The sequence below is a fragment of the Lingula anatina genome, chromosome 7, assembly GCF_051362555.1.
Source record: "Lingula anatina isolate TDL-2025a chromosome 7, LinAna3.0, whole genome shotgun sequence".
Lineage (NCBI taxonomy): Eukaryota > Metazoa > Brachiopoda > Lingulata > Lingulida > Lingulidae > Lingula > Lingula anatina.
In genome coordinates, this window is record NC_141773.1 from 23,421,122 (window position 1) to 23,440,452 (window position 19,331).

The 19,331-nt window shown below is 37.1% G+C and overlaps 1 protein-coding gene across 1 annotated transcript; it reads left to right on the forward strand.

Moving 5' to 3' along the window:
* The first annotated feature begins 8,187 nt into the window (after positions 1-8,187).
* On the forward strand, positions 8,188-18,596 carry LOC147760927 (fibronectin-like). The gene is made up of 4 exons (XM_087018121.1): positions 8,188-8,311; positions 9,547-9,942; positions 17,751-18,014; positions 18,286-18,596. The coding sequence occupies exons 1-4, from the start codon at positions 8,188-8,190 to the stop codon at positions 18,594-18,596; spliced, it is 1,095 nt and encodes a 364-aa protein (XP_086874247.1).
* Positions 18,597-19,331: the final 735 nt, after the last annotated feature.

Consider the following 19,331-nt stretch of genomic DNA (forward strand, 5'->3'; position numbering starts at 1 on the left):
TGTCATCTTATTATTTACTTTAATACTGCTTTAAAGTATTATATTTCTTGCAAACTTTTCCATTTAGCCTTTAAAAATATGAGAAAGAAAAAGTGTTGTCATTTCTTCTCACAATTCTAAATAAATAGAATACCTATCCTTGTTGTTTTTCAAGCTATCAGGATAACTTTAAAACGACAAATGAACAATTAAATAAACAAACAAATCCAATTAAATAACTCTTGTCATTTGTCATGCACTGAATTTCACTCTCCTGATGTTCAGATCCTCCGCTGGTCACAAAGATATAAGAATATTCTTTCGCTGATTCTACCTTGTGTGCCATCTAGCTGCCTTTTGTACCTGTCACCTTTTTTTTTTTTTTTGATAATCAAGATTTACTTGCACCCAATCATTCAGTGTGGCTTGGTGGGAAAATGCAAGATCAATTTCCTTAATGTAAATTAACAAAAAAAGGTAACAACAGTTATTTTCATTCATATTGTAACTTGAAATACAGTAGGAGAACACAGAATTTAACATTTTTCAAATTCATTTCATTAAGTTATATGTCAATTAATTGACACCTGAGCTAGAATATATACTTACAAAACAGATTTACTCTTAACACTACACCAAATCTAAAATCAAGCCACTAACTTCCAAATACACATGACACAGGTAATTGATTTAATTGGCCCAGCTGAGCTGTGTACAAATGTACATTGTACTGTAGCCTTGACACTAATTGACAATAATGCTAACCAGGTATTAAAGAGGTAGATGACAGCAGATAAAATCCGAAGAGCACCATAACTGATAATAAATTACACCAAAGGCAATGAAGTGAGTCTTCATAATGAAAGTCGAAACCTTGCCTGGGTATTTCCACAGGTTTGTACAACACACTCTCCACACTAACTTTTTGGGCACTAGTAACATGCAGTGTACGTGCGCTCCAAACTTATACACCTCGGTCTTTGGTTTTCTACTGTTTTTTTTTTTTTTATTATTTTATTTTATTTTATTTTATTTTATTTTTATTTATTTTTTTTTATGGTAAAGGCTGCACAGCTGGGTCTTCATTCTTGGCTGTAAAATAAATTAGTTTTATCCTTTACTTGTCCGATGAGTCTTGATTCAGAGCCACTCCTCGGTCTCTCCTCCGTTTACGATTTTCGTTCTTACACCTTGGATTGTTACCACTGCAGGCAGTCTGTGAACGCTTGTTAAGTTAGTTATCTTCTCTCTATCATATACCCTGCAGTAATAATTAATTTACTCGGTTTAATATCAAAGAAAACACAGAAATAAAATACTAAATTGTACATGTAGACATGATCATGCGCAGCAGACGATTCCGGTCTCCCTCCAGTATGGCTGCCGTTTGTTTTGATGACGAGGGCTACAATGGGTTAATACCTAGCATTGCCATGCTGGAAACAGCAGAGGACTACCATGACCCCTGTGGCGCGCGGTTCCTGTCATGCGCACTTCATATTTCCGCAAAAGATGAAAAAGGTCTATACTCTAGATCTGAAAACAATGTATCAAGAATCATCCGGTATCTATATGGCAATGTAAATTTATGTGTGCATGAATTGAGAGGAGTCTCTGAGGCTAATTTGATGTCAGCAATTTCGTGATTTCTTAAATTACAACAGAAATAGTTGTTCGTTGAAAATGTCATTTTATTGACATGTGTACTGTACGTTGATTAATGCACAAATTGCGAATTCAAAATACATATAGTTATATATTACCATATGAATGATACTTATGTTTGGTAAATTACACTTACAAGTTTAAGATATAGTTTTAAGTTTCAGCAAAGATGGGGGGGAAAAAGGAACACAAATGGCAGTGTTTTTTATAAGGAGATTCACGTTCTAAAGTCGGCCTAGGCTGAGAGCGAGTTGCGCAACCCCTACCTTTTTAGGACGGGGACCTAGGTTTCCTCATTGCTCTGACAGCCCAATCATAGAGTTGTCTCTCTTGGCCATATTTGCCCTGCATAGTAAATTTACCTAACTATAGTTTTAAAGTAATAATCTCACATGTATGATATGTATCAATAAACATATGATAACCAGATAATCTTAAATGACTTAAATGTGCCAAACGAGTTAAAGCTAATTATCATCAATACAACCATGCTACATTTAGCCAATGCTCAAATCTGCTTCATTCTGATCAAAGAGATGTCTCTCTTGGCCTTAGTACCACTGTCCAATTAGGTTGCACCCCCTAATTCTGTCTCACATGTGCCTCTTGGAAGTAATTAAGTCTAAGTGTGAAATACAAAGAGGAGGCATCTTGACTGAAATTAGAGAAGAAACATCTGGAGCTTGTTTTATAAGAGCCAAGCTCCTTGGGAAGTTTGCCTAACGTTGATAATCTCATCTCACATGAATCCTTTTATTGTGCCCAATAAATTATACTTACCAAGTAGACTAATAGACAGGAAGAACATAAACTCTTTTGGTGTACAGGGGGATTATTCGTATATTCCTAATTCTAAAATAATTAAATTCTACAAGGTTGTGGACGCAATACAGCGCAGTAGACCTACTGCAATCACACTGAAAGCATACCTCAAATGTGCTCCTACTTAAGGTATGGATGAGGTATAAATTTGTAATGCTGTATGAAACGCCCTAAAGAAAATATTTAAAAACATCCCTCCATACGTACGCGTTTGGTTCATACTAGGACCCAATAATCAGTATGAGATAATTGTCTACTTTTTCCACAACTATATATGTGTATTTTTAAACTTTTTAATTCATAGTCGAGAATGACACTAAGACACAGACATACACCTGTTTTGCACCTGTGCTTTATGGAAAATAAACGTTAAGAGTATAATTGTCATATTTTTGGGCAAATCAGGGAGCAATTACGGCAAACACACTAGAGAAAAACAAAAATTGCTTTTCCTCGCATATTTCGATGAGGAAAAGAAACGGGTTGTAGTGGGTTACTATCGTGTCCTTTTCAACTTCAGTACTATGAGTTATCACGTGAACTATACAAGTCGTTCAATAATCTGGATTTAAAGACCAGAAACACACTCTACACTTTTCATAAAACAACATTGTGTAAAGAAATCCTGTCATCTGAGAATGTAATAACAGATGATATGGTTTCCTTCACACTCACATTCTAGCGTGTACCTGTAGTTCCTTATTTAGATTTGGCACAGGGACTTAGCGTAAATAGTTCAGATTCCCATTAATGACGCAATGACCCCGTCACATGAATATTAAATGAGTCTAATTAAATAAGCTATATCTGGTCCCCACTTTTTTGGCGTGTAACTCACGAAAAATGGCTTCATGTCATCGCTGTTAAATTACATTAAAACCCATGTGTTATTTAAACACCTCATATGTATATTAAGGTTATTTTAACTCTTTCTTATCATCCAAATACCGAAAACTAATTATTGAATAATGCATCTTTCTTTGTGCTAATTTAAAACAATGAAAAAGCCCTCAAAAAAATATCGGCATTTATATTTTTTTTGTTGTAATGTATAAGCAACTCAAAAGCTCTAATCGTCAATTTAACACCTTCCTATTTTGACGTGAGATGGCAATCGGTATGGGGCAAAACTTCACCTCTGAACAAGATTTTATCCAAAAAAAAATGGCAGAATTGTCTTACAGAGTATAGACTACAATCTCGTGACATCATTTTGGATTGAATGTTTGTTGTGGAGTTATGAGCCCCTAATTAAAGATTTTCATTAAACACAATAATAAGATCTGAATTAAGACTTTTAAGAAAAATCGCTGGCAGAGTTTTGGAGTACTATAAACAGTGTCATTAAATTGGGGTTAAAACGGTTATCGTAGGTGCTCAGTTTTGGGCATAAAATTATATGACAATTCAGTTTAGCTAAATGATCTGACTTAATTCTTTTACAATGAATCACAGAACTGGAAGAAAAAGCATTTTATTAAGTTGTCTTTGTTTTTTATTATTCCCTCTTACCGAAATATCAGAATATATTGCTATCATCCTATTTTGATAATTAATACACCTATTTTTAGATCCGTCAGTACCAACAGATTTTAAACAGACATGGTCAGAGGAGAACAAAAAAAGGCAATCAACATCATTTAAGGTGAAATGGGACACACCAAGAGAAGATATCAAGCACTTTGAAATCATCTGTGACGCTGATGGAGTTGGACGTATTCCTGTAATTGTCGAGTCCAGAAGACGGACTGCTGAAATACGTGGATTACAGGCTGGAAATGAATACAACTGCAGCGTTTCAGCTATTTTGTTCAATGGACAAAGAAGTGAAAGTGCTACGTGTGTAGCTTACACAGGTATCTACATTTTTGGTTTTAGAATTTCCATTTCGTCAGAAAATAAAAAACGGCCGTTTTTCATTTCCATTTGATAGAAATTGCCAACATGTAATGAAAAATGAAACTCGATTTTCGTTTTTCCATTTAAAATGAAAAACGGAAAAACGGGAATTGCCCTCGTTTTCTATATTTTCCCATAAAATGCAAAATACAACATCAACAGATCCCCGATGTGATAGAAAATATGAATATCGACCATTTTCGTGCTTTCTTGTGTTTAAAAGGTGAAATAAATTATAAAATACCCATTTGCAGGGGTATCTCTGTCTTTGAGGAAATGACAGGATCAAAAAGTGTTCATTATTGAATTTTCGATACAAATAGAAAAACGGAAGTCCGTTCATTTTTCTGATTTTAATTTTATGAATGAAAATGGAAAAACGGACGTGGATATTTCGATATTCCATTTCTTCACAGAAGGAGAAAGGGTCGTATTTTCTAATACTTTTCAATCTCTAGACATGGGAAATCAATAGTCTAGTGGGATTTCCACAAAATATGAATAGTAAGGGCATTTTGGGGTAAAAGTTGGGAACCAGGCTTATTGGCATAATTTTAACATGCTGAATCCGATTAACCCGGTTGCCAAGCGAAATTTTGCGTTTTTAACTGTCTAATTTGCAAAAAAGCAAAATGACTACCAGATTTTCAATTTTTTGCAATATCTCTGTAACTAGACGGGAGAATATGACAAATGAAGTGTCTTTACCTATATTTGCAGGGTCGAGGAACATTATTAAGATGTTTCTGTTAGAATTAGATTTACAGAATTTCCCTAAATATGCACATTAGGACCGCCATTACTGAAAAAAGTTTTACTTCTGTATCTCTTTAATTTGGCAAGCAAAAGTGACACATGGAGTGCCCACACGAATGTTTTCAGGGTCAGAGAAAGTGGTCAGAGAAAGTGCTACACTGTCACACTGTAACAATTATTCGAATCTGAATTGAATTTGGAAATTAAATACTGCGCTGCCATTGGGATGCCAATTGGATCACACAACTGCCCTGTTGCCTAGATTTGAAAACAGTGATTCCCTTTTTAATGCAATGGAGGGATTTGCTGAATCAAGTAATCCATGTGATGCAATGTACAGACTTGACATTTACAATGGATTTTTTTCAAACATATTTTCTTTGATTTTTTTATTGATTTATATTAGCAATGAATTAAAATAACACTTGTTTTCATGTTCGATATAGCTTTAATAAATCAAGCCAATGAATACATTACAAATTTAATTAAAATACATATTCAGATCAGCGTTATAAACAGCACATGGATAATTTCATAGCTGATAACAATGAGGTATTGAATTCTTATGAACTCAATATTATCAAGAATATCAGTTGGTAAGGATTTTCTCTTACACAAAGAATCACCGAGACAAATTTAAAAAAATTGAAGCGGATAACAACGCGTGCAGTCTCTTATAGCTGCAAACATAGACCTTACTCGACGAGGCTCTCCTGCAGAAAGGTTTCTGAGAGTTCCACGCATTAGTCAGAGCTTGTCTAAGCTGGTGCCGATTTGTAGGCAGAACCGTTAAGCTCTTGATTCTGCGAGTGATTTCTGCCCACAGGTTTTCTATTGAATTCATGTCAGGGGAATTTCGTCAGTCAAGGCAACTGATTTATCTCTTGGTTTTGCAGAAAAACAGTTATTACATGGGTACGGTGTGGTCTGGCATTGTCATCTTGCAAATGGCAAGCATTCTCTAAAATGTCACTGTATTTCATCTGGTTGAGGTTTCCATCAATTGCCACCAATAGTGTTTTGGCTCCAGCGTGGAAACCGGCCAATTCACAGATACTGTCACGGCCACAAGTCACTGTAGGGTGACACAAGCCTCGTGCAATACCTCGTCTGGAAGCCTACGGACTCTGATTCAGCCATCGCGGTGGTGGAACTCAAACTTTGCCTCCTCTGTAAACATCTACATGAAGTCAGTGCTGTGCCTGGAACCGCAAATAGTGTCTAGCCCACCATTGGCGCAGACGTTGGTGTTGCTCTGTTAATAGAGGTAACCAGCTAAAAGTGGCCTTGCATTCACTAGGGTTCTAGAAACGCGCTTTTGAATGGTAATTTGCCACTCATTTTGAAGAGGAAGATTTGTTTTTGTCCGGTTGTTGAGATATAACTGCAGAAGAAAGCGGTCTTTCCTTCTGGTGGTGACTTTAAAACGTCTGGCCGTGGTCTCTGTGTTGGTGTGCCAGTCTGGGCGTGTTTCTGTAAGACGTTAGAAACTGCTCCCTGGGACATATTCAGCTGTCTGGCAATAGCAGATTGCTTCTGTCTATTCTGGCATAATGTAACAATAGTGTGGCAAGTTGCTGCCGTTAGTTCACGTACCATAAGGTCAGCTAAGAGTCTGCAAATATCAAACTCTTCTGACTGGGCGTTGCCTAAATATGGAGACTTATTCTGCAGAACTGCTGCCCTTTCATACGCATTCTGTAACCAGTCAAAGAGGAATGCTCAGGAAAACTGCCACACATTACGCAATAGAACCGCCCTTCAGAGAAAGCAGGCTTATCAACAATAACCAACATACCTGGCTACACATGTAACTTTTTAGCTTTAATCTTCTGATGTTCTATTGAATCCAATTAAATGATTGTCCGGAAAACATTCCTGTGTTAATAGCAAGTTTTAAGTCTGAGCAGTTTCTTAAGCTTCTGAATGCTTTCGCTGAGACCAAATCTGTATTAGCAGAAAGGTTAAAAGAAGATGTAGTCTGCCCTGATAAAATTAAACTCAATGACTCCTAACCCAGTGGCGGATTTAGAAGGGGGGTCAGAGGGGTCCTGACCCCCCCTTTCTGGTCCCCCTCTTCAAATGATAGTTTTTGACTAGCTGATTCATAGTTGTTAAACATACCAAATGGCACCGTTCGCCCTCTTAAATACCAAAATTTTCAGGGTCCTTCAACAGGCCCCTATGCCAAGTGGGATGGGGGGGTCGGCTTTGCATCCGCGGACCCCCCCCCCCTCTTCAAATAATCCTGGATCCGCCTCTGCTCACCTTGCCTTATAATTAATGGGCAAGCACTGGCAATTTCACTGTAAAAGCCTGACTGACACATAAGTAAGAGCAGTTCTGAAGGCAAGTTCTAACTATGAGTTGATTGACTTGTGTTTGACAGATACAGGGAAGAAACAATAAAATGTGTACTCGGTCACGACGCACAAAGTCAGCGCTACCCATCATACAAGACATCTGAGAACATAGGTGTAGACACTTCATGTGTCACGTTTGCTTGCCTAGTAACAGAGATACAGAAGTAAAACGGGTTTTCAGTAATGGCGGTCCTAATTTGCATATTTAGGGAAATTCTGTAAATCTAATTCTAACAGAAATATCTTAATAATGTTCATCGACCCTGAAAATATAGGTAAAGACACTTCATTTGTCATATTTTCCCGTCTAGTTACAGAGATATTGCAAAAAATTGGAAAGCATGCGGCCTTTTTTTTTTTTTTTTTTTTTTTTCAAATAAGACAGTTAAAAACGCAAAATTTCGCTTGGCAACCGGGTTCCCAACTTAAACCCCAAAATGCCCCTTGCTTCTTATACAGAGCCTATTTTCAAAAATCCCACTAGACTACAGTGGATGTAGTCTAGTGGGATTTTCTATTTTCTATCACGTTTGGAAATCTGTCGTTTTTTGTTTTTATTATGTCGTAAAAAAAGTGGAAGAAACGAAAAATAATCTCGTTTTTTCCATTTTGAAAGGAAAAACGAAAATCGAAGTTGATTTTTCATTTCATTTTGACCATTTATCAAATGAAAATGAAGGCTATTTTTTCATTTTCTAACAAAATGGAAATCACTTTGCCCCGCCATACACGGACCTCCAGGACTGGTTCCCTGTTCACCATCAACAAAAAGTTGTTAGTGCCAGGTCACAAGGCGGTAGATGTGGATCAAATCCTGGAGGAAGCTGGTTTGGGACACCTGAAGGCCAAATTCAGAGACGAAGGGGTAATTATAAGGCTTGTGGCCAGGCACTAACAACTTTAATTTGTTGACAGTGAACCGAGACCCAGACCTGGATGCGTTAGTTCCTTTTTCTCACCGTTCGTTATGAGACCACCCCTGGCCCCCGTTTCACAAAAAAACTTTAGTCGGTTTCCCTGACTTAGGGCTTGGTTACCAACGTAATTAAGTCGTAACGTCACTAAGTCCCGTTTCACAAAGAATCTAAAAGGTCGCTTACGTCGTTTTTTTCTTAGCTGTAAGTCGACGATGTCAAGCCTCCTCGGGAGGAGACTTAAGTCGGCAAGCTCAACTAAAACTCGGTAAATGAGAGCATAAACAACAAAAATTTGGAAAGAACATACCTCCTTCAAGATATAGTGTTATAATATCCTTGAATAGCACTGACATTTATGGAATATTAAAATAAAAAATACAATTCCACTTTACCCAGTCGATCGCGTGTTTGTTTATGTTTTTGACCGCTAGACGTCCCTCAGTAGTGTTCCACGACAAGTTAATGTTTTTAAACATTAAAACTGTTAAAACTGTTACTTTGAAGTTGTATTGAAGTTAAACTAATCAATAAAGTTCAAAAACAAACTTTGTTTGTGATTTGGCTGACTTTTATTGTTGATAAACGATCGTTCTCGGCCGAAAGAGGCCATGAAACGTCATGTCTTGTAAAACTTTTGCAATTTTACACCTCCTTTTCTTGAAGAGTTTCTCGTGCGCGTCGACTACGGTAAGCACGCCAAGCTAAGACGTTAGATTCTTTGTGAAACACTCCTAGTCGACTTCAGCTAAGTCGACCTAGCTAGGCCACCCAGCTCGAGCTAGTCGACTACGGATTTAAGATTCTTTGTGAAACGGGGGCCTGGTACTGCGTCATATCGCGCAAAGCATGTCGGTATCTCAAAACGATAAACTCGACATTCAAAATGATAAAACGACTTTGTAGAAAACACTTTTCTCTCAAAATGATGAAAGTGACGATCTCAAAATGATGTTAACGCCTCGCAAAAAAATTCTTCTGGTCAAAATGGTACTTTCATCTTTTTTGTACAAACGGTGTTCCATATGTACACAGCAGCTAATTCACTTAAGCATTTACCATTTTGAGATAAAGCGATTGACAAGACACTATGTATAAAGGCTGAATACATTTCCACGTAATTGATACATGACTTGTTTACTTCATAGCCCCAGATAATCCAGGGAACATTGTACAGACGGAAGCAAATACCAAGGGTTTATACTTGCATTGGATGCCAGGTTCAGGAGCTGTTCATAATTATGCTATTATGTACAGAAGTATTCAAGAAACAGTTACCGACAATCAAGACAGTGACAGTGCTGTAACGCAAACCAAACAACTTACACAGGGTAGTGACAGAGATGAACCAACATGGGAAGAAAATCAAGATTTACTTGATATTGTTGAAGACAAAGCAAGCGATTCAAGATATGAAAAGATCACAACTGTGCAGAACAAGTGCAATTTAGAAAGCCTTGTTCCCGGCACTAATTATGAAATCCGAATTTTTGCGATGGCTCATGGTTATCCTAGTCTGCCACAGCAGCAGGAAAAGGCGACAAGTATGTTTTAATATTCCCCACATACCTTTCTAAAAATTGTATATTTCCTTAAGAACCTCATGTTATAATTTACACTTTTAGTCCTTGTGTATGGGAACAAGAGGCAAGTTTTGGCACCGTCCAAAACACCAAGGTTCAATGACGGATTTATAATACATAAACATAAAAAATTAAGAAAAGACGAACTTGAAAAATACACACTAGACGTCAACTTCAGCCAACAACCATTTGCACATCATCATCATCGTTCCCATCCCCCGCATATCGAATACCGTCGGTACACTCTATGGATCACTTTTTTTTCTATCGACTACTGTTCTCGTGACCTCTGTTAAACTTTTTCTGGTCCATTTCTGCCACGTTTTCTCTTTACTAGGACGCTTGGAAATGTTAATGTAAATAACTCTGATTTTTCCCATCGTAACATTCTTCGATAAATCCACATTTTAGCTGCATCTATTCGTTTTTCCTCCTCTTTTAAGAAAACCCATTCTTCCCACCCGTACATGTGCACTGACCATATCAAGGTCTTCCCTTATTTCACTTGTAACGCTGTTGGGATACTCCTGTCCTTCCAGATATTAACCAGTTCTTTTTTTTTTTTTTTTTTTGCCTTCGCCATGCCGATTCACATTTTTATACCCTTTGTTGAGGTCCCATCGATGTTTTTTTTACCGAACCCAAATACCGGTACTTAAAATTTTTATCCCTTCAACCTCCTCAGTGTCGACCTTAATTTCTGCCTCGTTGCCTACTTTTGTTTTCTTTGCATTCATGCTCAGTTGCCTTTTCTTTCCAGCTGTGTCCAGTTTTTCAACAAGCTCACCAACCTTCTCTTTTTTCTTCACCAGGAGCACAGTATCATCTGCAAAACGCAGAAAATTATAATGTGGATGCAATACCATTTGCACACTAAATGATAAATTCGTAATCCAATGGTTTATGCAGTATCGTAATATCCCATTAAAGGCCTCGTCACTCGTATTCGGAATTATCAGTAATCAAGCAGAATGAGCCGGAATAAAGAATTTTCAAAATTCGCATCACATTCGGGAAGAAATTTCAAATGGGCCTAAGTTCTTGTAAGAGTAGGCCTACCGTTGGAATACTCAGATTCAGAATGCGCTTGAATCCGCCTGGAATGATTCGTACATATTTCGAGTGTTTTAGCTCTCAATACCGGTAATGCTGTCAGAATGCAGTCAGAATACCGTTCAAGCGTATTCGATTGCTGGCTAAAACAGATTTCGGGAGTCATTGAGATGCATTCGAGTTCTGTCATTCTTTGCTAGTGGTTACAAAATGTTGAATTTGACCGAAAATTTCAAACTTTCTCTGGGAAGCTGTAATTTTGCGATGTGATAGCTACACCATCACAGTTTATCATTTCATAAAAAGGGAAACAGCAGCTGCCCTTTGTAGGGCACACAGGAGAGTTGAACAGCTATACCCACCAAATCCTAGACGCGTTACCCTGGGTAATATATTTTGCACAAACTAATGAAAGTCTAATGGAATGTTTTCAGTTTTAGTTTAAATCATAAGGGGGTGTTGTCTCAATGCTTCAAAACTGGGTTTGAAGAATTTAAAGCAATAATAACTCTTCCTTTGAGATTCAAAATTCCGCATGAAATACATTGTAAACAACGCATGGAAATATATTCTATTGTATTTTACCACTAAAACGGCCGTTATTGCAGTAAAACTAAAATCTGTGCTTGTCAATCGGGCTTTCGATGCTTTCATCAAGGCATTCGTTGCTAATGACGTAATGGTGTCACGCGGATTCTCGCGTTCATTCGAGACCAAAATAACATATGGCGCCAAACGCATTAATGCGGACGCAGACGTAAGTTGCGAGTTTTTGTACAGTGCGTCGGATAACGAAAAGCCCAGAATGGCACACATTGTGGATATTAATGTATTTTTAACAAAAAGACGAATATATCTCATGAATCTTATATAGTGTTGTTGTTGTCTGCTTTTCCCGCGGTTTTAAGTAGGTCAACAGTGACTATGCGATGTCAGAGAGAGCTCCGTCAGTTAAAATCTCTTAAGAGATTTTAACAAAAAACCGTACGTTTAGGAAAAAAACCCTGGATTAACTTTGAATGCAGGAATGGGGTCGCTGACCATTGGTAAGTACGGGAAAATTGCCGTTTACTCCAGGAAAATCCAATTTTTGGCCAAAATGAAGAGTTATTATGACTTTAATCCACATTTCATAATTAATAAAAATGGTGAATATGTGGGTCACGGTAACGTTATTGACGCGGGTACAAAAACTTTTTATAATCATGTAAATAATAACAATATTTTTGCTATTATCCATACACACTTCAATCATGAGGGGCACACCACTTTCACATGCTTTTAAAATGGAATTGACAAACACAGAGGGATAATGCACATATTTTATTTACTGTAACTCTGTCACATGGGACACACACTGAACAAAGTTGATCTAAAGAAAGTTCCAGATTGTAGTTTTTTATCTGAATTATTATTTTTTTATTATTATTTTAACCCAATAAAGTTCAGTTAAATACAAAATTTAACAAAATGAAGTTCAGTGTAACACAAAGTTCATAATTATAACATTCTTCCTGACATATGTGGACCAATGGTGATATCTGTTCTGTGCTCGCTAAGGCATCCACTCTTGGGATTCTGAAAAAAAAAGTCACACAAAGAATCTGTTAACTGTGATAACGAACAATGGATAACCTAAGAACACAAATAGTTTATTGCTTATTCAAAGAAAGTACAGTGCATTATGAGTGGCAAACACGCATTACTGAGACACATTTTCTTCACCCATTTTCGGTGCTTCATTGCGTAACGTAAGTGTTGCTAGTAATCCATTATTGCTGTTTTTACAGACGGTTAAAATTTAAACGCACGGAATACAGTGTAGCAGCTTAATTTAAGACAAAACTAAAAAAAAGTAATTCAATTTCGATGATTTAGTTTTCGAGAACAAGAGAACATGAATACGGTATCACCGCGTCACCATGTTCAATATGACCTTTAGGGTACGTACGGATAAAATTTAGTCCCAAAATATTACACGTCCCTATACTCCCGTTACCGATAGATACATAAAGGAAAAACGGAAAAAACGTCTTTTTAGATTTAAATACAGATAGATCCGATTTTTTTCTGCTGTCCTATATATTTGCGTTCCTATAGATATGACGTCCTCATAAACCCACGTCCTTTAAATCCGCATACCTATAGATCCACGTATTTTTAGATCCAAATACCGATAGATCCATTACAGGTACACTATTGCTCGAAATAGTTGGTATACTACTCAGTACATAAAATGCACTTCTTTAAAACCGCAGTACGCAGTCAGCAATATATTATTCTACTAGATCGTTTTCACACAATACTCAGTGAAAGAACATAAAAAGAACAAAAGTGTGTTCTATATTTCACAACGCTTAATTACTGTTCTAGCGTCAGAACACTGTTTAAAGCGTTCTCAAAATGCAACATTCGAACACGTAAAAAGTGTTCTGAATTTACATGTAAATGTGTTCTAAACAAAACAAAACAAAAAAGAACATAAAAATGTGTTCTAAAGTTCACAACGCAAGTTGATATGGGCCTTTTAGCCGATTACGATGTCAGATAGATGGATCTAGCGGTACCTGGATCTAAAGATACGTGGGTTTATAGGAATCTGTTGGTGGATCTATCGGAACGTAAATTTAACGAGACGTAAATCTATTGAGACGTGTATGTATAGAGACGTATCTATCGGGGCGAATATTTTATTGGGACGTTTATCTATATGGTGGACCCCGACCTTTAGTCCCCCATGTGACACAGACGCAAAACGAAAGTTCAGACGAAGTCACCCTACTTATAGAATGGTAAAAATCAATCGGTACACAAATATGTTGAAACAATTGAAGAAAAATGAAACGAAACTCATTATTTCTCACCTTCATACAAAGAAGATCCCAATAAACAATCCTGTGACGGTTAAATCGAGGGAATTACACCTGTGCCCTGCATCCTATCTCGTCAGCGTCATTGCGTAACATGTTATCAGAATGGGCCACCCGCCAGTTTGAGCTGGTTTTTTTAGTGTGTAAAAGAAGCCATTCGTGTGTAGACGTCATCAGTTAGTGAGTATGGAAGAAGATCGCTATCGATGTATAATTTTCACGCGGCATTTTAAAGTCGTCTGATAAGAATCGATCTCTGAAGTTTCAGCGTTGCGAACGTAATATTGGGACGCGGTGAAGAAATATCGACCTTGCTGAGCAATAAATGTGAAATTCTTAAGAAAACTGATATTATCATGGATTTCGTGACACAAACTAACCGAAATACTACTTTGGACGATTGAACAGTTTTAATACGGAAAGATAGGATTAGATGAAATTTTCATCGGGGTGGGACACCGCATGTATCGTAAGTTAAGCTAATTTTGTGATCATTTTTCAGTGACTTCAAATAAATTTTTATTTAAATAACCATTTGCACATTCTGTTTATTATATCTTCTTGTAGTAGGTGTATTCCCTGCTTCAATAATTCATTCAAACCCTAAACAAACTGTTCCTAAATAGAGGTAGGGTCGAAATTCCACAAAAAAGGACGCCATTTTGAGGGTAATTTCGATATATTTTCTGCTTTTTCTCTTATTTTGCTTTTATAACAGCATCCTCCTTGCTCATGCAGCTTCTTTGATTTGTTATTGAAACATACACAACGATGTCATGAGAATTTGGGAGGCTATCTAAATTTAAATAACATTCTTGTTATGGCCCCCCTGCAGTGCACCACTAGCAAAGAATGACTGAGTTGCATTCCGGTCCATTTGAGGCACATGCATAACATTCCAGCAGGATGCCATTTCGGTTCTCCCTCGAAAGCGATCAGGTTTCGAATGCTCTTTGAATGCCCTAAGAATATTAAAATGCACACACAGTGCACTTAGAATACACTTAGAATACCATTCGATATTTCATCACTTGGAATGCACTTCGAAAGTTTTGAACATGAGCAAACATTCATACCCCCGTCAAACTAGAGGCGGAATGAGCAAGAATGCCGTCGGAAAGATAATTATTTGTGCGTTCCTGGATATCCGAAGAGCATTTTAAAAATTCCGAGTGCATTCCAAATATTTTTCCCATTCTTGTGGCCGACCCGAATGTTTTTCTCGTGGTAAAAGCTTTCGAAGTCCATTCCAAGTGGAAAATTATCGAATGGCATTTGAAGAGTATTCTAACTGCACTATGACTGCATTATAAATATTCTCACTGAATTGATTCTCGTTCTAAACCTTATTGGATGTAGCTCCCCGCCTTTAGTATCACTGGACTTGGTTCCCTTCCTTCACCCTTATGGGGTATGGTTCTTTTTAGGTCGATATATACCCGTATTACACAAGCAAAAGTGAAATTTCCATTGATAATAAGCACTTAGGAAACATGATAAGAAAATTAATTTACGATTTTTTTTTTTTTTTTTTTTTTTTTTTTTTTTGTAACTTTGTACCGGATACGCACCTTGCTTATATGAAAATCAGTCCCGTCTACCTTATAAAGTCCACGATGAGTTGAGACATTGTGAAATTGGAAGATAATGTTAATACCAAACTATTTTCCAAACCCATTTTCCAAACCCATTTTCCCTGAAGCCCCCGTCACATTTTTTTAGAATCAGCAGGAATCAAGGAGAACCAGCCGGAATGACTAAATTTAAAAATCCGTACTACATTCGCGAAGAAATTTCAAATTGACCTAAATTCTTGTAAGAATGCCGTTGGAATACTCAGAATGCGCTTGAACCCTCCTAGAATTTGGGGTGTATTTGGGGTGTATTAGCTCTCAAATGCAGCTCAAATGTAGTTGGGAAACTAGGAATATCAATAATGCTGTCAGAATGCAGTCAGAGTATTTAGAATACACTTCGTATGCCGTACGAGTGTAGTTCGATTGCTGGCTGCAATAGGATCGAGATGCATGCGAGTTGCAGTCTGGTTCTCTCTAGCAGGATTTGAAGTGTCTTGCCATTTTGGTTCTCCCTCGAACGTGATCAGAATGTTTCGAATGCTGTCGGAATACCGTGAGAATATTTAGAATGCAGTCATAGTGCAGTTAGAATACTATTCAAATGCCATTCGATAATTTTCCACTTGGAATGCACTTCGAAAGTTTTTAACATAGGCAAAACATTCGGGCCGGCCACAAGAATGGGTAAAAATATTTGGAATGCACTCGGAATTGGAATGCTCTTCGAATATCCAGGAACGCACAAAGAACTGTCTTTCCGACGGCATTCTTGGGCAACAATTCCCGCCTCGTTGTCTTCAGCAAGCCTCCCCTAACTTGAAATGAAACATCGAGACTTCTGTAAGTTCATTATATGTTCATAGTATTAGTTCTTGGTCCAAGCCGCAAAGCAGAAAACTTGTTGACTTATCATCTAGAAACTCAAGACTCTTTACTTTTTTGTCACTGTTCTTAGACAAGACAATGTGTTATCTTTACGACTCAATATGCGAACGACCCAGACTGAATTTCTACCGGGACGACGAGTGCTGATGCCTAGTTACGTATGCTGTTTTGTATGCTGTTACTGGATGAACTTACAGACAGTTCCTTGGGTGACCCTAAGTAGTGGCCTTTGTTCTCCAAAACAGGACATCCGTACAAATTCACCGAGACGTTCTATCGGACTTTCAGATGAGACATTATCGCCGTACATGTACTGTTATCACAGGGGGTAGTTAGTCTGAGTTACTTCTCCAGCAGGTGGCACGTTTTAACTGACTCTACGTTTATTTCTCTGGCTGAGAGATCTAGAGTGTCCTGGGAGAGCACGGACAATCCAGCTATCAGTGCGACTGATCAGACTTACTCTGAGCTCTGATCTCCAATTTCTGATCTATACACAAAGTTCTTCTCCTTACCTTGTATATACTAATAGACACAAAATACATTACAGTGAATCCTCAAACAAGTCAGAAATATTGAAGCCAATTAATAGAATAAAGACATGTTACTAGAGACATGTAACATAATTAAACTGAGACTGAATTAAACTTTACCTGGGATATGAAACCAAAAAAGAAGTTATTCAATCCTTTAAAAACTGAAAACATATTTTTTAAAACATGATTACAGTTCTTTCCAATTAATAAAATAAAATTAACATATTTATGTAATATCATTATAACAGAGACATCTGAACAATGTTTACCAAATGTTGATTTAATTTGATTTAAATGTGGACGTTTCTAAAATGTTTGGTCGTGAAATCACCACTATGAGACTTTGTTGAATATAACTAAAATGAACATGACTGAAATTGACTTGCTTGTGACTGAACATGTGCAAGTAGTCTGACATTCTACTAATCTTAAATATGGGGGCACAGTTATTTTATTTGCTCCATATTACCTTTGGTAACGTCTCACTATTTCTGAGCTGAACTATATATCAAAAGGTATGTGGCAATAATATGAATACAGCACAATTTGAAATAATGATAATATCTCTAAACTCCAAATTTTTCGCATGAGTGTATATATGTTTAATGTTATATATTACATGTAGTTTCAATATTTCAATCAAGTGTTATCGTTACAAGCATGTTAGAAATATCAAAGCATATCCATGTTGCTGTATGTTATCATGCAGGTATAATTGTGCATATATATATATATGTGTGTATGTGTGTGTGTGTGTGTGTGTGTGTGTGTATTCATACCGAGATATTGTAGAACATTCACTGTAAGCAAGACAGTATGTGCAATTTACACACATATTTTCATTCCAGAGCCAGGAAAACCTGGGGAAGTTACCAAAGATGAGACGCTCTCTGCGGAATCAATATCATTGTCCTGGGGTGTGAGTGAAGGCAATGTCACTGGATATGAAATAGAATACGGAAGAGAAGACAGAACCACTAGACAAACACTGAGTTCAAGTGCTCCAAATTGTGTCATCGATGATATATCGCCTGGTGTACCTTATAGCTATAAAGTGTACGCTATAAGTAACGGGGAGAGAGGCGACCCTTCTTGGTTTATCGCAGCCACAGGTAAAAATAAAGTAATCACTTCAAAAACCACATGGAAAATGGTGGTGGTTATTTTACAAAAATAACCATGATTTATTGCATGCATTTGGGGATAGAACTATAATAATATATGATATTTACATTATGCCACGAAGAATTGACGATGCTTATCTGAAAATTAATACTTAAAACGATTCATCATATAGGCATTCGATTCTCTAAGCTGTTGCTTCTTATATAAAACACTATTAGATCATAAGCAAAAGGTATAAAGTGTTTATTCCCATTACAGATTTACCGTGTCCCGAAAATTTCAAAACGGTCGAAAGCGAGCCAACCACACGCTCAATTGAATTACAGTGGGATGCACCGCCGTCTATTGCTGCCGGTTCTTGGTCATATGTGGTAAAACATCGTCGTTTTGGATCTTTTGACAGATACCAAAATGATCATGCGGTTTCAGCTCAAAAGGTGCAAATCATTGGATTAGTTCCCGGCAGAGAGTATGAATTTTCCCTTCAAGTAACTGGATGGAAAAATGAAGTTGGTTACTCTACAAGCAAAGAGGTGTTTTGCACAGGAGCAACAGGTACATGCACTTAATATATTTATATATAATAATACCGCCCCTTGAGCATAAAAGGCATCAAATGAATTGTCTGAGTTTAACCTATACGTTTAAGATTGACTTGCAACATATGCTTTTTACGACATTTTGGTAGCTATACAACAAAAGCTTTTTGTTTAATAATAAAATTACAAGGCACATGGAAAGCTGCAATGTAATTATAAATTTATCTAGGTGATTTAGAACGAATATTTTCTTTTAAAAAGTAAATACTTTTTCAGATTATTTTTTGTTTGTTGTATAAGCTCTAGTTCCTATGATACAGTCATAAGATTATGTATGTGTGCATTTATTCCATCTAACGTAAGAAGATCAGATACAATTATAACGTCAGAAAATACAATAGAGCGAGTGTGATAATGATAGGGTCGCTAAACGAATTTGACGGAATATAGTGACTAGCCTAATCCTGTTGTCGCCTGGTTAGGCACGCCCCCTTAGAGTACTTATGTAAACAAAATGTCTTCCATAGAGAACTATCCTTTTGTTCAACAGCTTTGCGCGTGCAGCGGATTATGTATATAGTGACGCTATACAGCTAAATGCAGTAAAATCTGTGAAAGCTGTTATTTAATTTATTCTGCTGTGTCGGACGTTGTGGGCCAGCCCAATGGTTCATTCATTCATTCTTTTCTGAAGATTGGTGATGCATATTTTGAATGCTTAATTATTTGCCCTCCTTCTTACAAGAGAAAGGAAAAGGGGAGAGA